Source organism: Dreissena polymorpha, chromosome 3, assembly GCF_020536995.1.
Source record: "Dreissena polymorpha isolate Duluth1 chromosome 3, UMN_Dpol_1.0, whole genome shotgun sequence".
Classification (NCBI taxonomy): Eukaryota; Metazoa; Mollusca; class Bivalvia; order Myida; family Dreissenidae; genus Dreissena; species Dreissena polymorpha.
The window spans coordinates 112,838,292-112,857,945 of NC_068357.1; the positions used below are offsets into that span (position 1 = coordinate 112,838,292).

The 19,654-nt window shown below is 36.4% G+C and overlaps 1 protein-coding gene across 1 annotated transcript in view; it reads right to left on the reverse strand.

Annotated features, from left to right (window-relative positions):
* Positions 1-19,423, reverse strand: part of LOC127871070 (helicase POLQ-like) — a 66,929-nt gene extending 47,506 nt beyond the window's left edge. Inside the window, exons 1-7 of the mRNA XM_052413719.1 lie at positions 18,856-19,423; positions 14,121-14,222; positions 10,137-10,301; positions 6,662-7,921; positions 3,181-3,243; positions 2,042-2,174; positions 565-743 (exon numbers count right to left, since the gene is read on the reverse strand). Coding sequence (XP_052269679.1) covers positions 565-743; positions 2,042-2,174; positions 3,181-3,243; positions 6,662-7,921; positions 10,137-10,301; positions 14,121-14,198 — 1,878 coding nt within the window. The 5' untranslated portion in view covers positions 14,199-14,222; positions 18,856-19,423. The remainder of the gene's footprint in view (positions 1-564; positions 744-2,041; positions 2,175-3,180; positions 3,244-6,661; positions 7,922-10,136; positions 10,302-14,120; positions 14,223-18,855) is intronic.
* Between the last annotated feature and the right edge of the window lie 231 nt (positions 19,424-19,654).

The following is a 19,654-nucleotide window of genomic DNA, read 5'->3' on the forward strand; positions in this document are numbered from 1 at the left end:
AATATCTGATGGAGTACAATGCCATTTGGCGTGCATCATCCTCTTTTCCATATAAATACTCATACCAAGTTTCAATGAAATCTGCCAAAGCACTTTCAAGATATAGCTCCAGACACAAAAAAGCATTTTTTCAAGATACAAAGAGCCATAACTCCGTTATTAACGGATGGTGTACAATGCCATTTGGCATGCATCATCATCTTATCCATATATATATACTCATACCAAGTTTCAATGAAATCCGCCAAAGCACTTCCAAGATATGGCTCTGGACGCAAAAGTGGCGTACGGACGGACGGAAAGACGGACGGACGGACAATGCAAAAACAATATCCCTCCGCCTTTGGCGGGGGATAACAAGCAAAGGATATTGATGGATAGTCAATGCTCTAAGGTCACCATGGCATAGTTGATATGATGTCTGCCTGGTGACTGGGAAGTAATTGGTTTGATCCCCACTGTGGATGCAACAAAAAAGACTCGAAAGCATTTCGATAAGCCTTTGGCTTCTGATGCGATAAAGCTTAAATTAATAGATTTAAAGTTATGCATGCCCAGTTTTACCTTTTCTTGTACAATGGACACAAATGGAAGTATGAGCAGAGCGTCCCTCTTGTGACAGAGCAGCTCCTTCAGTATAAGTATCTCTGCCACCAGGGTCTTGCCTCCGCTAGTGGGTAGTGAGTACACTAGATTGCCACGTCTCGCAAGGGCAGGTAACTGGAGGCACTCTTCTTGCCAATCTGAGGTCAAGGGAGATAACAACAAGTTACTGACATGCACACATGGGTGTGATTTAGGAACCACCTCAGGGAGGGAAAATGTCCAACCCACTTACAAAAAACGCCAAAACTCTTCATTTGTATATAGATACAGCACAGTTAATAATTTTTTGTAAAGGTAGAATGTTATTGAAAAGGAGTAAATCAGCTGAAAGGAGGATAAACCAATTAATGAGTTTATTGGAAAAGTTTTGCATATTTTGGGGGCAATTTCAGTCAGATTTTGGGACAAAAATGTTACTTTTTGCAAGTGGGAAACAGACATTATATATTATTTGCAAGTGGGAAAGCCTGTAAGAAGCTGTAATTTTATGCAAAAAATCACTGCCATAAATGTTATATATTAAAGTATCTTTATCATTGCTCAGGGAAAACAGGGCTTAATGCATGTGCGTCAAGTGTCATCCCAGTCTGCACACGCTATTCAGGGACAACACTTTGTCATCCTTGATAAGCCTGTGCAAACTGCACAGGCTAATGTTGGCTGACACTTGAGGCACATGCATGAAGCCCCACAGGCTAATGTTGGCTGACACTTGAGGCACATGCATGAAGCCCCACAGGCTAATGTTGGCTGACACTTGAGGCACATGCATGAAGCCCCACAGGCTAATGTTGGCTGACACTTTAGGCACATGCATGATTAGCCCCACAGGCTAATGTTGGCTGACACTTGAGGCACATGCATGAAGCCCCACAGGCTAATGTTGGCTGACACTTTAGGCACATGCATGAAGCCCCACAGGCTAATGTTGGCTGACACTTGAGGCACATGCATGAAGCCCCACAGGCTAATGTTGGCTGACACTTGAGGCACATGCATGAAGCCCCACAGGCTAATGTTGGCTGACACTTGAGGCACATGCATGAAGCCCCACAGGCTAATGTTGGCTGACACTTTAGGCACATGCATGAAGCCCCACAGGCTAATGTTGGCTGACACTTGAGGCACATGCATGAAGCCCCACAGGCTAATGTTGGCTGACACTTGAGGCACATGCATGAAGCCCCACAGGCTAATGTTGGCTGACACTTTAGGCACATGCATGAAGCCCCACAGGCTAATGTTGGCTGACACTTTAGGCACATGCATGAAGCCCCACAGGCTAATGTTGGCTGACACTTGAGGCACATGCATGAAGCCCCACAGGCTAATGTTGGCCGACACTTGAGGCACATGCATGAAGCCCCATTTATCCAAGGGCAAGGCTCATGTATAATATGAGTAATCAAATGTACTTGAAATGATCAAATTATACCATAGAGAGAGGAGATTCCTCTGTGGTTATGCAGAAGGTTCTTCACAAGGGTAGGCAGCCCGTAAAATGGCCCCACCTCCAAGGAGGATCGCTCTTTCAGTATCTCTACCTCCAGCTGGACCTTTTCTAAAACCTATAAGGTTGTTGGTTGTTAACCATTAACCACTCATAAACCAGGGGTTTTTCCGCACTGTCTGTGCCTTCGGAAAACGGAGGCACTCCCAAAGCAATTGGACCCGATCCCAAACAGAAATTATAAAAAAAAATCCCAATTTCCTAAAAAGAAAAAAAAGTTTTTTTTTGTTTTTTTTAAAGAATGAAGTGTCTTATAACTTGTGTGACTAACCAGTGTTTGTTATGGTTAAAAATATCTGCTATAAGGTTTTGACTGTTCAGTTCTTATCTCAGAGTGTAACTGTAACTGAAAAACAAAACTGCAGTACTTGAATAAACATTGAACATGCCCAATATTGCATCTGTTTATATAAAGACAAAATAACAAATAAAAACTAACTTATTTGTTAAATCACTGAATTATTTAAGCATGATAAATTCACAATTTTTTCCCAAATGAGCTGTTTTATCGTAGCAAAAATTCCCAAAATGACCAATTTTGTCGATAAAAAATTCCCAATTTGGTCAGACTCCATTTCCCAAAATAGGCAGAAAAAACCCTGTAAATTCACTTTGTTGCATTTCTAGGCCCTTAGAAAAACGAATTAAATTTAAAACCTGACTAATTAGTTTCAAATGTTCAAGGCTTCATTTCTGGCCCTAAGATACTGATGAGCAGCAAACTGTATAAAACCTGAACAGACTGAGAGCTACTCACAGGCTGTTGTGGTTTTATGCTGATTACTCTTGCCATTTTCAATTTTGCAAACAAGTTTATTTTATATTTAACAAGATATATTAAATAATGTCACAAGTTTTTGGCCAAAATCCTCCAAGGAGAAAGTTCTACTAAAGGTAAAATCAAATTATCCAACATAAAGTTTACATAAATCAGAAAATCAATCTAAAGCGTGTCAGATGACTTACTACAAATACATGTGTACATCAGTTTTAAAATCATTAACTAGATAAAACTTATTCTTCAAGATTTATAGTTATATAGAGAATAAGTTCAGAATTCTGACCTGTTCTCTCAGCTGATCCCCAATCACCCGCAGTCCTTGGGGGGTCCTCTTGCCAGCATTCTCCTGAACAACAACAGAATACAAGTGCAGTGATCAAAATTAGAACAAGTCTGTATGTCTTGCACCTGAACATTTTGTACTGCATGTCTTACGCCAGTACATTTTGTACTGCATGTCTTGCACCAGTACATTTTGTACTGCATGTCTTGCACCAGTAAATCTTGCACTGCATGTCTTGCACCAGTATATTTTGCACTGCATGTCTTGCACCAGTACATCTTGCATTATTATACCTCACTTTTATTTACAATGCTAAACTCCCATAGGCCATCGTGACATAGAAATACTGTCAGACCCAGCGGGAATAAATTTACTGTCCAAAATATACTGTATCCCGCTGCCATAGCAATCACGTGCCACCAGCGGGAAAAAATTTACTGACAAAAAAATACTGTATCCCGCTGCCTTAGCAATCACGTGCGGAATGTTCGAAAATTATACTGTCCCATTCGCGCATGCGCAGTACGCAGTTTTGCGTGTCCGTTGTATTTAGATAATTAAAATATCGATTGCAGCTGTAACTGTGCTGTAGAATAGATTAATGCCATTATTTAAGCTTTGACAGGAGTCAAAAAGAAAATCAATTTAGTATAAACGACACGCTTACCTCAAAGGCAACTTTAATCCAATGCTTATAACAATAAAGTTACAACGATATACACTTCCAGTGTCTGTTCTTAAGGTGTTATGCATGACAAACACACAATCCGAAATACGTTTTGGATTCGTTCGATGCTTTAATCAAATATTTTACTGTTAAAAAAACCCACCACGTCCATATTGTTGTCCCAAAATGTTTCGTCACCGAAATGACGTCACACAAGTACGTCATAAATTGCGTAATCAAGTGATGAAAATAAAATACGGAAAGCTGGTTCTGTAATAGATCTATATTTTTAAAGAAATAATTGACGACTAAGAAAATTGATGGGATAAATTGATTACTAGGTCGGTGCCGAATAAAGCGAAGTTCATTTTGCTCTGCCCGTAAATCTGAACCACTCAACATATTAATGGTTTATCATTGCTGAAATTAAATTCAATTATTAAATATTAAAATTGTTCATGGTTCATATAAATTGTTCATGTTTGAATAGTTTATTCGGTATAATAAAATAAATATTACATGGCTGACAGGGTGACAGTAAATTTGTCAACTTTCGGAAAAATACTGTCAACCTTGGCTTCGCCTCAGTTGACAGTATTTCCTCAAGTTGACAAATTTACTGTCACCCTGTCAGCCATGTTATATTTATATACTGCATGTCTTGCACCAGTACATCTTGCACTGCATGTCTTGCACCAGTACATTTTGTACTGCATGTCTTGCACCAGTACATCTTGTACTGCATGTCTTGCACCAGTACATCTTGCACTGCATGTTTTGCACCAGTATATTTTGTACAGCATGTCTTTCACCAGCACATTTTGAAGAAACTTGATCAGATACTCAATTTTATGTATGCAGGATTGTACAGTTTTCTTTGTTTAAGAATGTACACATTTGGGGTTGTTGAGTCAAAATGCTAGTGTTTAATGCTATTTGCAAAGGTATTAAATTACATTTGCACTGGGCTTTGTTACCCTTAATTTTAAAGCTGTAATCTGATTTTGATACTCACAAGCTTATTTGATTACCTTTGTACTGGAAATTTGTTATCTTCTATGATAAGAGAACCTATAAGGCGTCATAAAATCAGGTATTCAGTTCATATCTTGCAGGTTTACAAACTTTTGTTTTCATACACCAGCTGTGAAATGTTTTCACCAAATGCCAAAAATGACAGTATTTTTGTATCCCCGCCCCCCCCCCCCCCAAAAAAATGCAAAAACAACATCCCTGACATTCACAAGAGTTGAAAACAAGAGGGCATATATCGCTCCACTGTTTTTTAATGCGAAAAAAGGGTGCAATGCGCATGGGTTGAAATGTACTGAAGCATGTGACTTTCACTTTCCATCCCTCGTCCCACTGGGCGCTTAAAGTTGGAAGGGTGAGCATTTCTATATATGGAAAACGTTACTACGGTGTTAACTAAACAGACTAAAAAGCCCGGGAATTATCGCACAGGTCCTTTGCTTAAAACGTAGGTACATTTATCTCTCCAAAAGATTTTGTCGTTCTTTCTATTTCACATATTTTTATCTCTTATAATTAAAAGTTATTCCAAGTGTATTTTGATAAACTTTTAGTTTGAGAAGAAAATAGTTTATTCATCTCATAATTAATAAATTGCAAAAACGCATAAACATGCAAAGTTCAACGAATTTTCTGTGGCCATGTTTTTTGACAAGTCAAATTTTCTTGAACAACTTTTTAATGGGAGCCTTCAAGGGATTAATTTGGCCCCAAGGGAATAATTTGAACAAACTTGGTAGAGAACTATAAGATGTCACTACATACCAAATTTGGTAGCCCTAGGCTCAATGGTTATGGACAGGAAGATTTTTAAGCATATGTTCAGTTTTGTGACCCCAGGGGCAGGGTCAAATTTTAGCCCAGGGGAATAATTTGAACAAATTTGGTAGAGGACTATTATATGTCACTACATACCAAATTTAGTAGCCCTAGGCTCTGTAATTATGAACATGAAGATTTTTAAAGTTTGCACAAAATAGGCCTTATTTAAGCATATGTTCATTTTTGTGATCCCCGGGGCAGGGTCAAATTTGACCCTAGGGGCATAATTTGAAAAAACTTGGTAGAGAACTTTAAGATTTTTTTTAATACATACCAAATTTGGTAAAAATAGGCCCAATGGTTATGGACCATATGGACCATGGACCCCCAGGGCAGTGTCAAATTTGACCCCAGGGGCATAATTTGAACAAACAAAGTAAAGAACTAATAAATGTCACTACATACTAAATGTGGTAGCACTAGGCCAAATGGTTATGGACAAGAAGATTTTTAAAGTTTGCACAAAATAGGCTTAAAATAAGCATATGTTCAATTTATTGACCCCTGGGGCGGGGTCAAATTTGAACAAATTTGAAACAGGTTCACCCCAGGAACATTTGTTAGAAGTTTTATCAGAATTGGACTTGTACTTTAGGAGAAGATGTTTAAAGAAAAAGTTAACGCACGCACGCATGGACACACGCACGACAGACACAGGACCATGACATAAGCCCATAGTCGCTAAAAACGACTACATGTATGTAACATGTAGTCATACTAAAATACAGGATCCACCATTTTTTCCATAAAATCCAAGTTTTAAACCTATATCAGGAATATCTAATCATAAAATAACATTCTCAAGAACTACAATATCAGTAAGTCCAACAGTAACATCAGATAAGATCAGAAAATAACATAAACAATTTAAATTCCATTAATGTACCAATCTACATAAATGATATTTAAAACACACAGCCACAACACGAAATGTCACAATACTCTTTGTAACCAACTTACCACAAGACGTTTCTTTATTTTCTCCTGCAGTGAACTCGTTCCAGGAGTGGCGCACAACACAGTCACAGGATTGGACGACAAAGTGTTGTTACCCATTTTGCTGGAATCCCCATATGTTACAGCTGAATTCTTAATCAATCGCTGAACAAATGCCTGTTGTTTCTTGTTGTCATTTTCAGTAACTTTCTCATGATCTTTGTCTTTGCTATTGGACACTTGAGAATTTAACAAATCACTGGTTGCTCTATCATCACAGATTAAACTTTGTGTATGACTTGCTATACCACAGTCCTGCTGTGTGGGAGTCAATTCATATTTAACTGAGTTACATGTAATTGGATTACCTCTATCATTTTCTTCACAAACTCTTTCATCAAACATGTCCGACGAGGTATTGGCAGCATCATTGTCTTCTTGAGACTCGACAAAGACTCCCGTCATATTCATCACACCAGTCCCTGGGATCTGAGATTCAACAAGCTGGGACCCAGAAAAAAGTTTTCCTATTTGACAGGCTTGAGATGGAGCCATATTTTGAGTTTCTTCCTTTGGAAACTGGGAACCAGAACATGACTCATGGAGAATTGAGTTATACTGGGTACCGGACACCAGGTCGGATTGTGTTTGGTTCAAAGGTTGACCAGCTCCTACTGGAAGCAGTCTCTGAAAAGGAGTACACCTGTACTTAACTCCTACAGAATCTTTTAATTGCGTAGTATCAACACACGTTAACACAAGCTGAGATCCTTCAAAACTTTCATCAGTCACATTTACCTCTTTCAAAGGCACTGATGATACCAAGTCAGTTCTCTTACATGAATAAACATCACTTTTTGCAAAGGCCGGTCCAATGTTGGCGGGTTTGTTTCTTAAATTATGATACGATTGTTGAATTTCACACTGCTTACTGTTGCTTGACTGTGTGGCATAACTCTCCTCACAGACTGTATGTTCCCCAACAAATGAAAAAGAAAAAGAATCCTCGGTACAACTACTAGGTTTACTACTTTCCTGTCTGCTGTTGTCATTGCCTAATGGCTGTGTTGGTTTATAATTCCTGAACCGCTTATAGTCAACTTGGCTCAGTTCAGCGTTTTCTTTTGTGCCTTTTGAGCAATTATTGTTCTGTACAGAAAACGCAATCTGTGACTGCGACAGAGCCTGGCTTGTTATGGTCTCAATGTCCATATCTGCCAGGAGTGTGTCACTGGTGTTCAGCTCATCTTGTATATTTGTTTTCGTAGACTTCCTTCTCTTTGGCTACATGAAAGGCATTTAACAATATTAAGAATTGCAAAGTATGTTTGCATGTTTTGCTGTACAAATAACAAGTATATATATATATATATATATATATATATATATATATATATATATATATATATATATATATATATATATATATATATATATATATATATACAGAGACAGACATTGTTTGGCAATACTAATACTCATGCAATTATTTCATATTTACTATAGTTTAAGTGGAAATGGATGGAACAAATACAATAGTCCCCAAGTGCTCAATCACTTACCTATTTATCTAACATAAAATGCTCGATTCATTAAAACTAACAGCTGAATGCCCTCGCGGGGAACCATACAAGTTATGTAATATGTTGGTTCCCTAGCCTTAGAGCTAAGAGCCCAGAACCACCAAAATGTCATAGGAGTATAATACTTGTAAAAAATCAAAGTACTGGCAGTACTGGTGTGACGATGCTTTTGAAGAGGATGGATATAAAACATCAATTTAAGTTTATCTATATCACCACAATTGTGTATGTTGATATGAACATTTGGGTACGATAAAAAATTTTGGTACGAAAATTGTGGGTACGAAAAAAAATTGGTACGAAAAAAATTTGCGTACCAAAATTTTTGGTACGAAAAAAGTTTAGGGGTACAGGGAAGTAGTACCCGTGGGTAACTTGACCCATTTAGCGAAACTGGGAGGCGGGTCACATTCTTGTTCATTAAGTATGGCAATACATTCATGATGATTCTCGAAAGTAGGTATGAGCACATAGCCGGACCATGTGAGCTCAATCGTATGAGCACTTGACTATCCGAGTTCGCCCAGGAACATATGGATAAGTTAACTAATAGCAAAATGACCTTATACATGTATATGCTGAAATCTAACAATCGAACGAAATATCAAACATGGTATGTACACTTAGGTGGTTGAGTAATTTCTGTTAGAATATCGTATTCAATATGTAAATTTTAAATGATTGTGCCCGCACTTGAGTTTGTTGCCTTGTTTGAGTCTATACGCGCCTAGGCTGCACCCAGTGTGTGTATTTGTGTTTTTCCAAGGTAATGAGTTACCTCCGCACTGAGGCTGCATAATTTTGGGACCCGGATTGTGTCCAGCACTCCTACCTAATAAGATAGATTGGGACAAATTTTGAATGATAGCTGCAATTTCCAGCTATTTGTTTTGTACTGAAATACTTTTTAATTTTTTATATGGTCAAATGCTGCGGGGGGGGGGGGGGGGGGGGGGGGGGGGGGATGAGATTTTCCGGAAAAAAAACAACTGTCAGGAATGATGACCACAAAACATACAAAATATAATATTGCGCCGGGAGCGGGAATCGAACCGGTGTTGTAAAGGTGAAAAGGCGAACGTCATTACCACTGCGCTAGCGGGACGGACAATTACGCAAAGAAATGTTGTTTTATCTATATATATCATAGCAGTGCATCGTTTACAATTTGCAGGTTCGAAATCGTTCGCATTCTTTAGTTTTGTGATCACGTAAAAAGTTAATTTTACATGTTTTTATTCGCAATTTATTTACTAAATTGAGAACAAATATCAAACAAAATAGAGAAAATATATAGTTGTTTCATTGGTCCATAAAAATAAAATGGATGTAAAATTACTAATTTGAAATTAACGTTCTGATACACTTATTGAATCTGTTTCCCCAGTATATTCTGTTCTATTAATATTTACCTTTATCAACACGAATGACAACTCTACTAGGAGAATGTTATCAATGAAAATCAACGAGCAATCTCCTACGCAGAGGCGAATGCCAAGGGGAGTAACTGAAAAATCGAGTTATCTCAATCGGACTGGCTCGGTCTTTTACATAGGTCGCCATTGTGAAGAATTTTTTTACTGGTTATAAAACCTTGGACGCTGCTGTTCCAGCATCGTCAATTAATAAACAGATTTTCCTTGGCCCTGAATCTTTGAAATTTGATTCTATATGATTTAGCTTATTACAACAGAAGGGTATGTATGATAAATTGTGTGAAATTATTGCCATTTTTAAAATTTACTTGCCCAACCAGCATACCAATTTTGAAATTTGACTTCAATCTACTTGCCCAGCCACTAATATCTATCTGATGATACTCTATGCTGCTCAGACAAAATGTCGTCATCAAAGCCGAATCTGGTTGGCTGATGAGCTCGTTTAATTGACAGCTGGTGATTTATTGATGCTCTTACCTGAGGCGTGGTGGCTGCCTTGCAGTGGTTTGCGGGATCAAGCTTGTTTGCAAACCCATGGGCACGCTGGAATGAGTTGGCAAACCAGACATCTTGCAGCGCTGATGTTGGGCCTTCAGAAGTTTGCCCAGAGCCCCTCCTTCTTTTACCAGCACTTGATAACTCCTGTAAAATAAACACACACAAAAATGTATGAGATCATTGTTACGATTATTAACAGTTAAACTGATAATCAACTTAAGATATGAGAGATGTTGCCATTCAATAAGCCACACTGAGTGTTTTTAGAAATGGGGATGAATATCTGCTAATATGATTATTTAAAAACCGGTCAAATATTTGAATCTGAAAATTTGATTTAAGAGTTCCATTTTCTTTTTTTGATATTCTGCATACATAGTTATCGAATAAGATAAGAATAAGCTAAATTTCCAACAAAATAGTTTTATTTACAAAAAGTAATATATCATTTTCAGTTTGAGAGATTTTAGAACAAACTTAGAAGTATTACACAAAACGTGAAGCACTGATTGAAAACTAATATATTATAAATTAAATACTTGTTTTTTCTGATAAGAATCTCAATAGCATGTAGTAATTTGGGGTTCACAAACTGGTCAATTTGTGTATAAAATTGATTTTCCAAAAAAAAAAATCAGAGTGTATTTATAATCTAACTTTTGAGTGTATTTATAATCTAACTTCTGAAAGAATTGCTCAATTGAAATCAGCCTTAAAGAAGATGGAAATGATGGCTTTAAAGCGCTCACCAAGAGCTTAAGTAGTACAACAATTGATGAATAATTTACTTACTGTTTTTTAACAACATATTACCCAGTTTTAACTTTACCGGGATATGGTAAGACAAGTATCCCAACTACATTTAATAATAATAGGTCACATTTTAAAGCATCTAGACTGTTCAAACGTTTTTACTAAGATTTGTATCATTTGTCCCCTATTTTACCACGGCCAGAATATTCTCATTACATGTATACACCTTTTTACCACCTCTCATCGAGAATTCAAGGTCATTCAAAGGTCAAGGTCAAATTCAACTTGCCAGGTACAGTACCCTCATGAAAGTAAGAAAGTATTTGATGTATGAAAGCAATAGCATTAATACTTTAAAAGTAAAGTGCATCTAAACAAAAAAATTAATAAAATATTCAAAGTTACTAAGTCAAAAAAGGCCATAATTCCGTAAAAATGCCAACCAGAGTTATGCAACTTTTCCTGTACAGTCCCCTTATGATAGTAAGCAAGTGTTCCAAGCCTGAAAGCAATAGCTATAATACTTTAGGAGTAAAATGGACCAAAACACAAAACTTAACCAAATTTTCAATTTTCTAAGAATAAAAAGGGGCATAACTCTAAAAAAAGGCTGACAGAGTTATGCACCTTGACCTACACTATTGTCTTGTTGTCATAAAGAAGTATTCCAAGTTTGAGTTAATTATCTTTGATAGTGTTAAAGTTATTTGACTTTAAAGAAAAATTTAACCAACTTCGAAAAGTTGAGATAAAAAGTAATGTTAATCGGTGTTGCACCATGATTGTTAGATATATCTGGAGCATATGGTAAGTTTAAAATAAATACAGCTACATGTATGTTGATTAATACTTCTGTAACCCTAGGACACTTTGGTGTAAACCAGATTTTGACCAAAACTTAGGTATAAACACTGCCATGCATTTGATATGTTGTTGTTTTGATATTTTGTTATAGCAATTATAGAAGTGCCAGGTGTACAGTGGTACGCCATCTTGTCACCGGCTATGAAATAGTTATTGTTGAAATAATGTTCAATGCCTTATTAATTCACAAGTGTAAATAAAAGCAAATGCTAAAGTTTGCCTAGTTATTATCATCATAAAAATTCTGCAAACTTTTATAGATTGAGCAAAAAAACATTACTTCAAAAAATCAAGATTTTACTTCAATATTCATGCCTCTTGAATAAACTTTATGCTCTAAGAGCATCACCAGGATATAATTTTAGCCCAAATGCATTAACCCTTCAACACTTAAATACATATTGTCACGCATTTGTAGTCCCTTAGAAAGTTATATTTACACTTCAACACCGTTATTTCGAAGTCGTCGGGACCGTTAAAAAAACTTCGGATTAACGATAATTCGAAATAAACATTTGACAGACGACTTCTTAGATCCTGAAAAAATACAACATTGTGGAATTCGCATGGTCACACTGTACTTTTAATAATTGTTTTACTTAAAAACGTAAACTAGTCAGATAGCAATAGATTTCTACTTGTAACAAACGGAGGAATTGAACGATTCTTTTTCATCTTTTTATTTTACTCTAATTACAGAACATATAAAATATAATGCATAGCGCATCATACATGTAAATACATATGAATACATTTTCGGAAATGAATTCACTTTTTATTTAAATAAGACGCGATGTCTTTCTGAACAGCGGCGTTAGCAGCACTAAACTGGACGCGTGTAACATATTTCTCCAATTTGTAAAGGAAATTGAAGAACTGGCTTCCGCCCGTGTTTTGCTCGCAGAACTGCCTTACGTCGTTGATGCATGTGGTCACACGTTGATTAGATATCATGTTCATTCATGTGTTGTCGGCCTCGTCGTCGGCTTTTGATGACATTATAAAATTAACATGCTACGCGCAGGCGACAAAGGTGTAATTATCGGCTTTTGAGGCACAACGCGCAGACGACATAGGTGTTAAATTACGTTCAGTGTTTTGCAGTTATGACTTCGGATTAAAGATTGATGATAAGGTGCGAATTATAGTATTGAGACCGACATAATCACTTCGAATTAACGATTTCTTCGGTTTAACGAAGTTCGGATTAACAATGAAATTTTACATTGAACAAAGAAGAACCACAATCGGGACCCGAAAAAAACTTCGAAATAACGGTGACTTCGGATTATCGGTGTTCGAAATAACGGTGTTGAAGTGTAATTTAAAAGCTTTCTTATTAGATTCAAGTTTTAAAGGCCTCATCTTCAAACCTTAGATACAGATGAGCAGCAAACAGCATAAAACCTGAACAGCCTGCTAGTTAATCACCTGCTGTTCTGGTTTTATGCTGTTTACACATGGCCATTTTCACTTTGCTGCTGAGTGGGAAAGGGTTAAGAAAAACATTTAGGCTAATTGTGATGTTTGGGCTCCCAAAAACTAGTGTAAAACCAAACCTAGGCTTTCAATTGACCATTTCACAGCAGTTCTACTACTGATCAAGGATATGGCTGAAACATGTTTAGTGTTGTTTTTTTTTAATTAATAAACAAAAGTAACATGTTTGTACCGATTATTGTATTTTATCAATATTTAGCTAAAACTTTGCCTCAAGAGTTGTTGAAAGCCAAAAGCTGATAACTCTCACACTGAACAATTTTTATTGGGGCACATGTTTTAACCAAGTTTCATGAAGATTGAATAATAAATATGGCCAATAGAGTGTTCATAAGGTTAAGCCTTAGCCCTGTAATAAGCAAAACTGCACTGCCCCCCTGGTGCCATGTTTTGCAACAAAACCGGTCTTGGTAGTAGAATTCGGTCGAGATATCACAAGAGTAAAGGTTCTGACAAAGTTTCATGACAATTGTAAAATGACTGTGGGTGTTAAAAAAAACTTTTTTTTATTTAATGAAGTGACATTGTTTTTGACCTTATGTGACCCAGTTTCAAACTCTGACAAGATATGACAAATCTTCTGATCCTGTTATTATAAAGATTGGACAATAAATGTGGACTCTAGAATTTAATAAGGGTAAATTTTGAGGACTCATGACTGACAAAAGGTGATTTAAAAAAATGAACATTTTGCAGAGCATTCCCATTCTATATTTGTAAATCTAAACTTTTATTAAAGGTACTGCATTTATGATACATTTTCAGCAAAATTACAGTCAGTTAACTTATAGAACGATCCTATTTTGCATACAAGTGGAAATACAGTTAATCACAACATTCATTTACCTCAACTACTACTGGTGAAGATTTCTTACGTCGTCCTTTTGACAGCCTACGGTATGGCCCCTCTTCAATATCAGACATCTGAAGTCTTTAGTTTTCGTTTACCTGAATAGCATAAGTAAATAGTGAAAAGACACAAAGAACAAATAGTTCATGGTTATGATAGAAGTCCAATGTCAGAGGGTTGAAAATCACAGCTGGTACTAGTATTAGTAATATTCCATGTAAGCTCTTTTACTGCCGTTTAATTTGAATTTGGAAGCTATGAGCTTCATTCTTATTTGTATTATACTTTAATGTTTTCTAAATACATTTGGGATAAGTGTGATGTTTAGGTTCTCTAAAACCAGTTTAACCCTTTCAGTGCGGGAACCCAATTTTAGCAGACGACAAATTACCCAGCATGTAAAGGGTTAAAACCCAAACCTAAGCTTTCAATTGACCATTTTACAGCAGTAACCCAAGTTGTATTAATGGCTGTTCATGTTTGCATGTGTCAAACTGTTTGACAACTTGAGCTAAAACTGAATCTTGTTGTGATTATCAGATTGATCTCCTGGTGATGAACTTGAGTATAAATTGCATTCAAGAGACATGAATATTGAAGTAAAATACTGATTTGCATTGATGACTACCTTTGGTGATTTTCATATCCTTTCATTCATATGTGTAATCAGTGATATCTTTTCCCCAATAGTGAAAAGCACCAGTATTGTTGGGAACAATATTAGAGTCCAAAACTCGGAAATTTGGAAAATTTGTATTGTTAAATCTTCCGATAGGAAATTATGGGTTTCTTTAATTGCTTAGTATTAATTGCACAAACCAATTATAATATTAATTTACATGCCTTTTGGATTAAAATACAGATTTATTCTGAACGCGAATTATTTCAGCTAGGTTTAAACTATACGTACAGAGCTGTACGGCTAGCCACTGCCTGACTTAATACCGACTAGCAAGGAAACCCTTAATTGTATATGAATCAAAGACAAAAGTAAACAAGAGCTGTCAGAGAACAGCGCGCTCGACTTTTCGAGTGCTCGACAGTATAACGTAAGCCATCATTGGGAAATTGTTCATATTCAATAATTTATTAGACAATCTTTCAAAATTAAAAAAAGTAAACAAAAAAATTATTTTTTTGTTGGGGGGGGGGTAGGGGGGTGAAAGGCAGGTATAATGTGGGGTGTGGTAATTCATTAGATGATGTTTAAAAAAATGGGGGGTGTGGGGGTGGGGGGTGAGAGGGGGATATAATGTGGGTTGTGGTAATTTATTAGATAATTTAACAAAAAAAATTGGGGGTCAGGGGGAGGTTGGGGGGGGGGGGAAGAAGGGATTCTGGGTAGGGGTGTGGGGTATTGTTTGGGTGGAATCCATTGTGGTATTCAGGTAAGTGTTGTTTTGTCAAAGTAATAATAAAGTCTGATCATTTATAAAGAAGTAATGGCAATTTAAGCAAAATGTTCAATTATCTAAGTGTAAAAGGGGCCATTATTACACCAAAATGCTTGATACAGTGGTCTGCTCTTGTTTATAGGTTGGGGTCATGTTGGTTAACAAGTATGCAACATATACAAGATGTGTTTGTGAAACACAATGTCCCCCTATATATATAATGATGTTTGACCTTGTAGGATGACCTTGACCTTGACCCTTCACCACTCAAAATGTGCAGCTCCTTGAGATACACACGCATTTCAAATATAAAATTGCTAGCTTCAATATTGCAAAAGTGACATTACATGCGCAATTTTGACCCATATATTTGACCTTGAAGGATGACCTTGACCTTGACCTTTCACCACTCAAAATGTGCAGCTCCATGAGATACACATGCATGCCAAATATCAAGTTGCTATCTTCAATATTGCAAAAGTATTCATAAAATAAGCGATTTGGGCCACATATATTTGACCTCTGACCTTGAAGGATGACCTTGACCTTTCACCACTCAAAATGTGCAGCTCCATGAGATACCCATGCATGCCAAATATCAAGTTGCTATCTTCAATATTGCAAAAGTATTCATAAAATAAGCGATTTGGGCCACATATATTTGACCTCTGACCTTGAAGGATGACCTTGACCTTGACCTTTCACCACTCAAAATGTGCAGCTCCATGAGATACACATGCATGCCAAATATCAAGTTGCTATCTTCAATATTGCAAAAGTATTCATAAAATGAGCGATTTTGGCCACATATATTTGACCTCTGACCTTGAAGGATGACCTTGACCTTTCACCACTCAAAATGTGCAGCTCCATGAGATACAAATGCATGCCAAATATGAAGTTGCTATCTTCAATATAGCAAAAGTTATTGCAAAATGTTAAAGTTGGCGCAAACCAACCAACCAACCAACCAACAGACCAACCAACAGACCAACAGACAGGGCAAAAACAATATGTCCCCCACTACTATAGTGGGGGACATAAAAAGCAATATGTCAAAGGATATAGGAAATATTTGGGGTAGTACGCAAACTTAAACATAGATTTATCAATAATATGCATATTCTAAGTATAAAAGGGGCCATAATTATGACAAAATGCTTGATAGAGTTGTCTGCTCTTATGTATAGGTTGGGGTCATGACGGTTAACAAGTATGCAAAATATGAAAGCAATATGTCAAGGGACATTAAAAATAGTTGGGCTAGTATGCAAACTTTAACATTTGCTGCATATTCTAAGTGGAAAAGGGGCCATAATTATGACAAAATGCTTGATAGAGTTGTCTGCTCTTGTTTATACGTTGGGGTCATGTTGGTAAACAAGTATGCAAAATATGAAAGCAATATGTCAAGGGACTAAGAAAATATTTGGGGTAGTACGAAAACTTTAACATTTGCACACTAACGCAGACGCTAACGCCGACGCCTGAGTGAGTACGATAGCTCCACTATATATATTTCATACATAATAGTCGAGCTAAAAACAACATTTAAAAGCTGCCTGGCTAGTAACATGCCATTAGGTCCAAAACGCAGGCCTGCCAAAAACGGGATGTTCTCATAATAATTTTAAATAAACCAAACATTTTCATCCCGACTACCAACCAGTATGTACTCAACATTTTTAACTGCAAGCACCTTCACAAAAATAAAATGAACCTACAATTATGGCTCATTGTGTACCCGAGGTTAGTGCTGCAACAATATACCGGTATATCGGTATATATCACAATACGCAATACGCATATTGTATTGCGATACGATTTTCATCATACCGGTACAACATTCTACAAAACTTCATCCACATATCGTCCAGAAAAGCCATCCGAAAAAATGATATCAAGGTTACAAAAACAAAACAAATCGGTGTTTAGGATTAATAAATTGTTACGTAAAAATCGCATTCTAAAAAGTTTATTATACGGAATAGCGTTTATACATGGGAGTCTGTAAGAGCTGCATTTGCTTGTCATACTGATAAATTTAAGATGAATCTTGTGGAAATAGGAAAAAAAAATGCATAATACATTGTAAAACTGTAAATTGATGTTGTTATAAACAGGAGTAATAATGATTAAAAAAAATTTTTACGTAACAGCATTCTGATAAGTTACACAACCAGCTTTTAAACATCCGCAATTCTCTGTCAGGCTATAACTAGAACCTAAACAAACAATACAAAGGTTATGTTCATGTAATTAAGTTGGTTTTTGGTGATTAGCTGGCGAGTTAAAATTCTTGCACAAGTTAGCAATATATTGCAATATATTGCCGTACAGGTTTTTGAACTGACAATATATTGCAATACGGTTTTTGGCGTATTGTTGCAGCACTACCCGAGGTAATATTTGGTGTACTAAACTAAACTATGTATAATCAGGGGACAAAAATTCCATTTGTCCGCTAGTATTGACGAGTGAAATCTTGAAAGGACGAGTGAATTTTCCTAAAGCTCTTGTCCTACAGGACGAGTGAAAAAAGCTGATGTTAAAATATGTATTATCTGATCAGTAAGACTCTTTTTCATTAAATAAAATCATTTCTTAAAGCATATCTATTCCGAAAGTAGAACGCAAATGAACTGGAAATTGTAATTGTAAATTTCATACAGCAGGTGTGCGTTGTTATGCGAGACTCTGTCGTAAATATTGGCTTTTTGGTGTTAACTTTGCGCTTCAATGTTGTCAAGGAACCATCCGACTGCTTTCACTACATAACTATTGATTTTTAAAGAATTATTTAACCGGAAAGTACGGTTTTAAACCAGTCTGAATTTCGTGTGAAAAAATGTCTGACATACGAGCGTTCTTTAAAGGGGGCGGGGGCGATGTTCAAATGTCCAAAACGGAAAGCACGGGAGCATCAGAAAAAAGGAGATTACAGCAGTCAGTGTAGGATAAGACCAAACGTTCGCGAACTGTCCAAAATTTGTGGTTTGATGAATATTCGTGGGGCCTTTAAAATCTTTATTTCACACATGTTTAAAGGACGAGTGCATGTGTTTGCAGGACGAATGAAAATTTTAATGCACTGGTCCTGCAGGACGAGTGCAGTTTAGAAATATTTTTGTCTCCTGATAATGTAACTATAGGCTCAACTCTGTCCGAAAATATTTATCCGAAATACTATGGACTTGTCAAGAATGACCTTGTTTTTCTGTCACGAAATAAACTGTCCCTCTTTCGAAGCCAAATTCATTTAACAAATATTAAGCAGTGAAAATATGGCCAAGATATCAAATCAATACCATTGCGTTTTTGTAAATAATTTTCATACCATTTGTTGTTGTTGTTGAATCTAATTATGGCGTCGTTGTCGCCTATGGTCTCGTTGTGCTTTGACGACTGTTGAAGTCGTTTTCATCTATGTACAAAAATTTCTCTTGTTGCATTTTCACTTGATACTTTTTTACATTTTATGTCATTTACTTCTAAAGTCTGTTTGTTTCCATGATGAATTTGCCAAATGAATTGAACAGTTCTTCTTTTGCATGTAAAGTAATGTCCGGTATCTCTCCAACTAAAGTTGCCAGTGTAATATCAGAACATGATATATTATTTCTATGTAATATTTCTTCAGTTCTGTATTGAAGACTTGATCTTTCTTGTGAGTATTTTGAACAGTCAAATATGAAGTGTTTTATAGTTTCTGGTGTTCTACATGCTTCACACTCCACATCTTCGCTGTTTGTAATCTTGGACCAGTGAGCCTTTAAGCGAGTATGTCCACTTAGTAATTGGTTCACTACATTGAATATTTTTCTATTTTTTTCTCCAACGCAAGCTCTGGAACCCGGCTTTGGGATGCACTCTTGGATTTTTGTTGTTTTTTCTGAATTCAGATATTGAACTTCCCATTTCTGTATTGATTTTATTTTCATTAAATTTATTACTTCTTTTGCATCTTTCTTTTCATAACACTGATTGTCTGTTTTTGAAGTCATAATTTCTGTTGCTGCTAGTTTAGCTTGTTGATCTGCTAATTCATTGCATTGAATATTTTTATGGCCTGGTATCCAGTGTACTTCAACAGTATTACCTCGTGCTTCAATGTTTTTTAATTTTAGTTTGATATT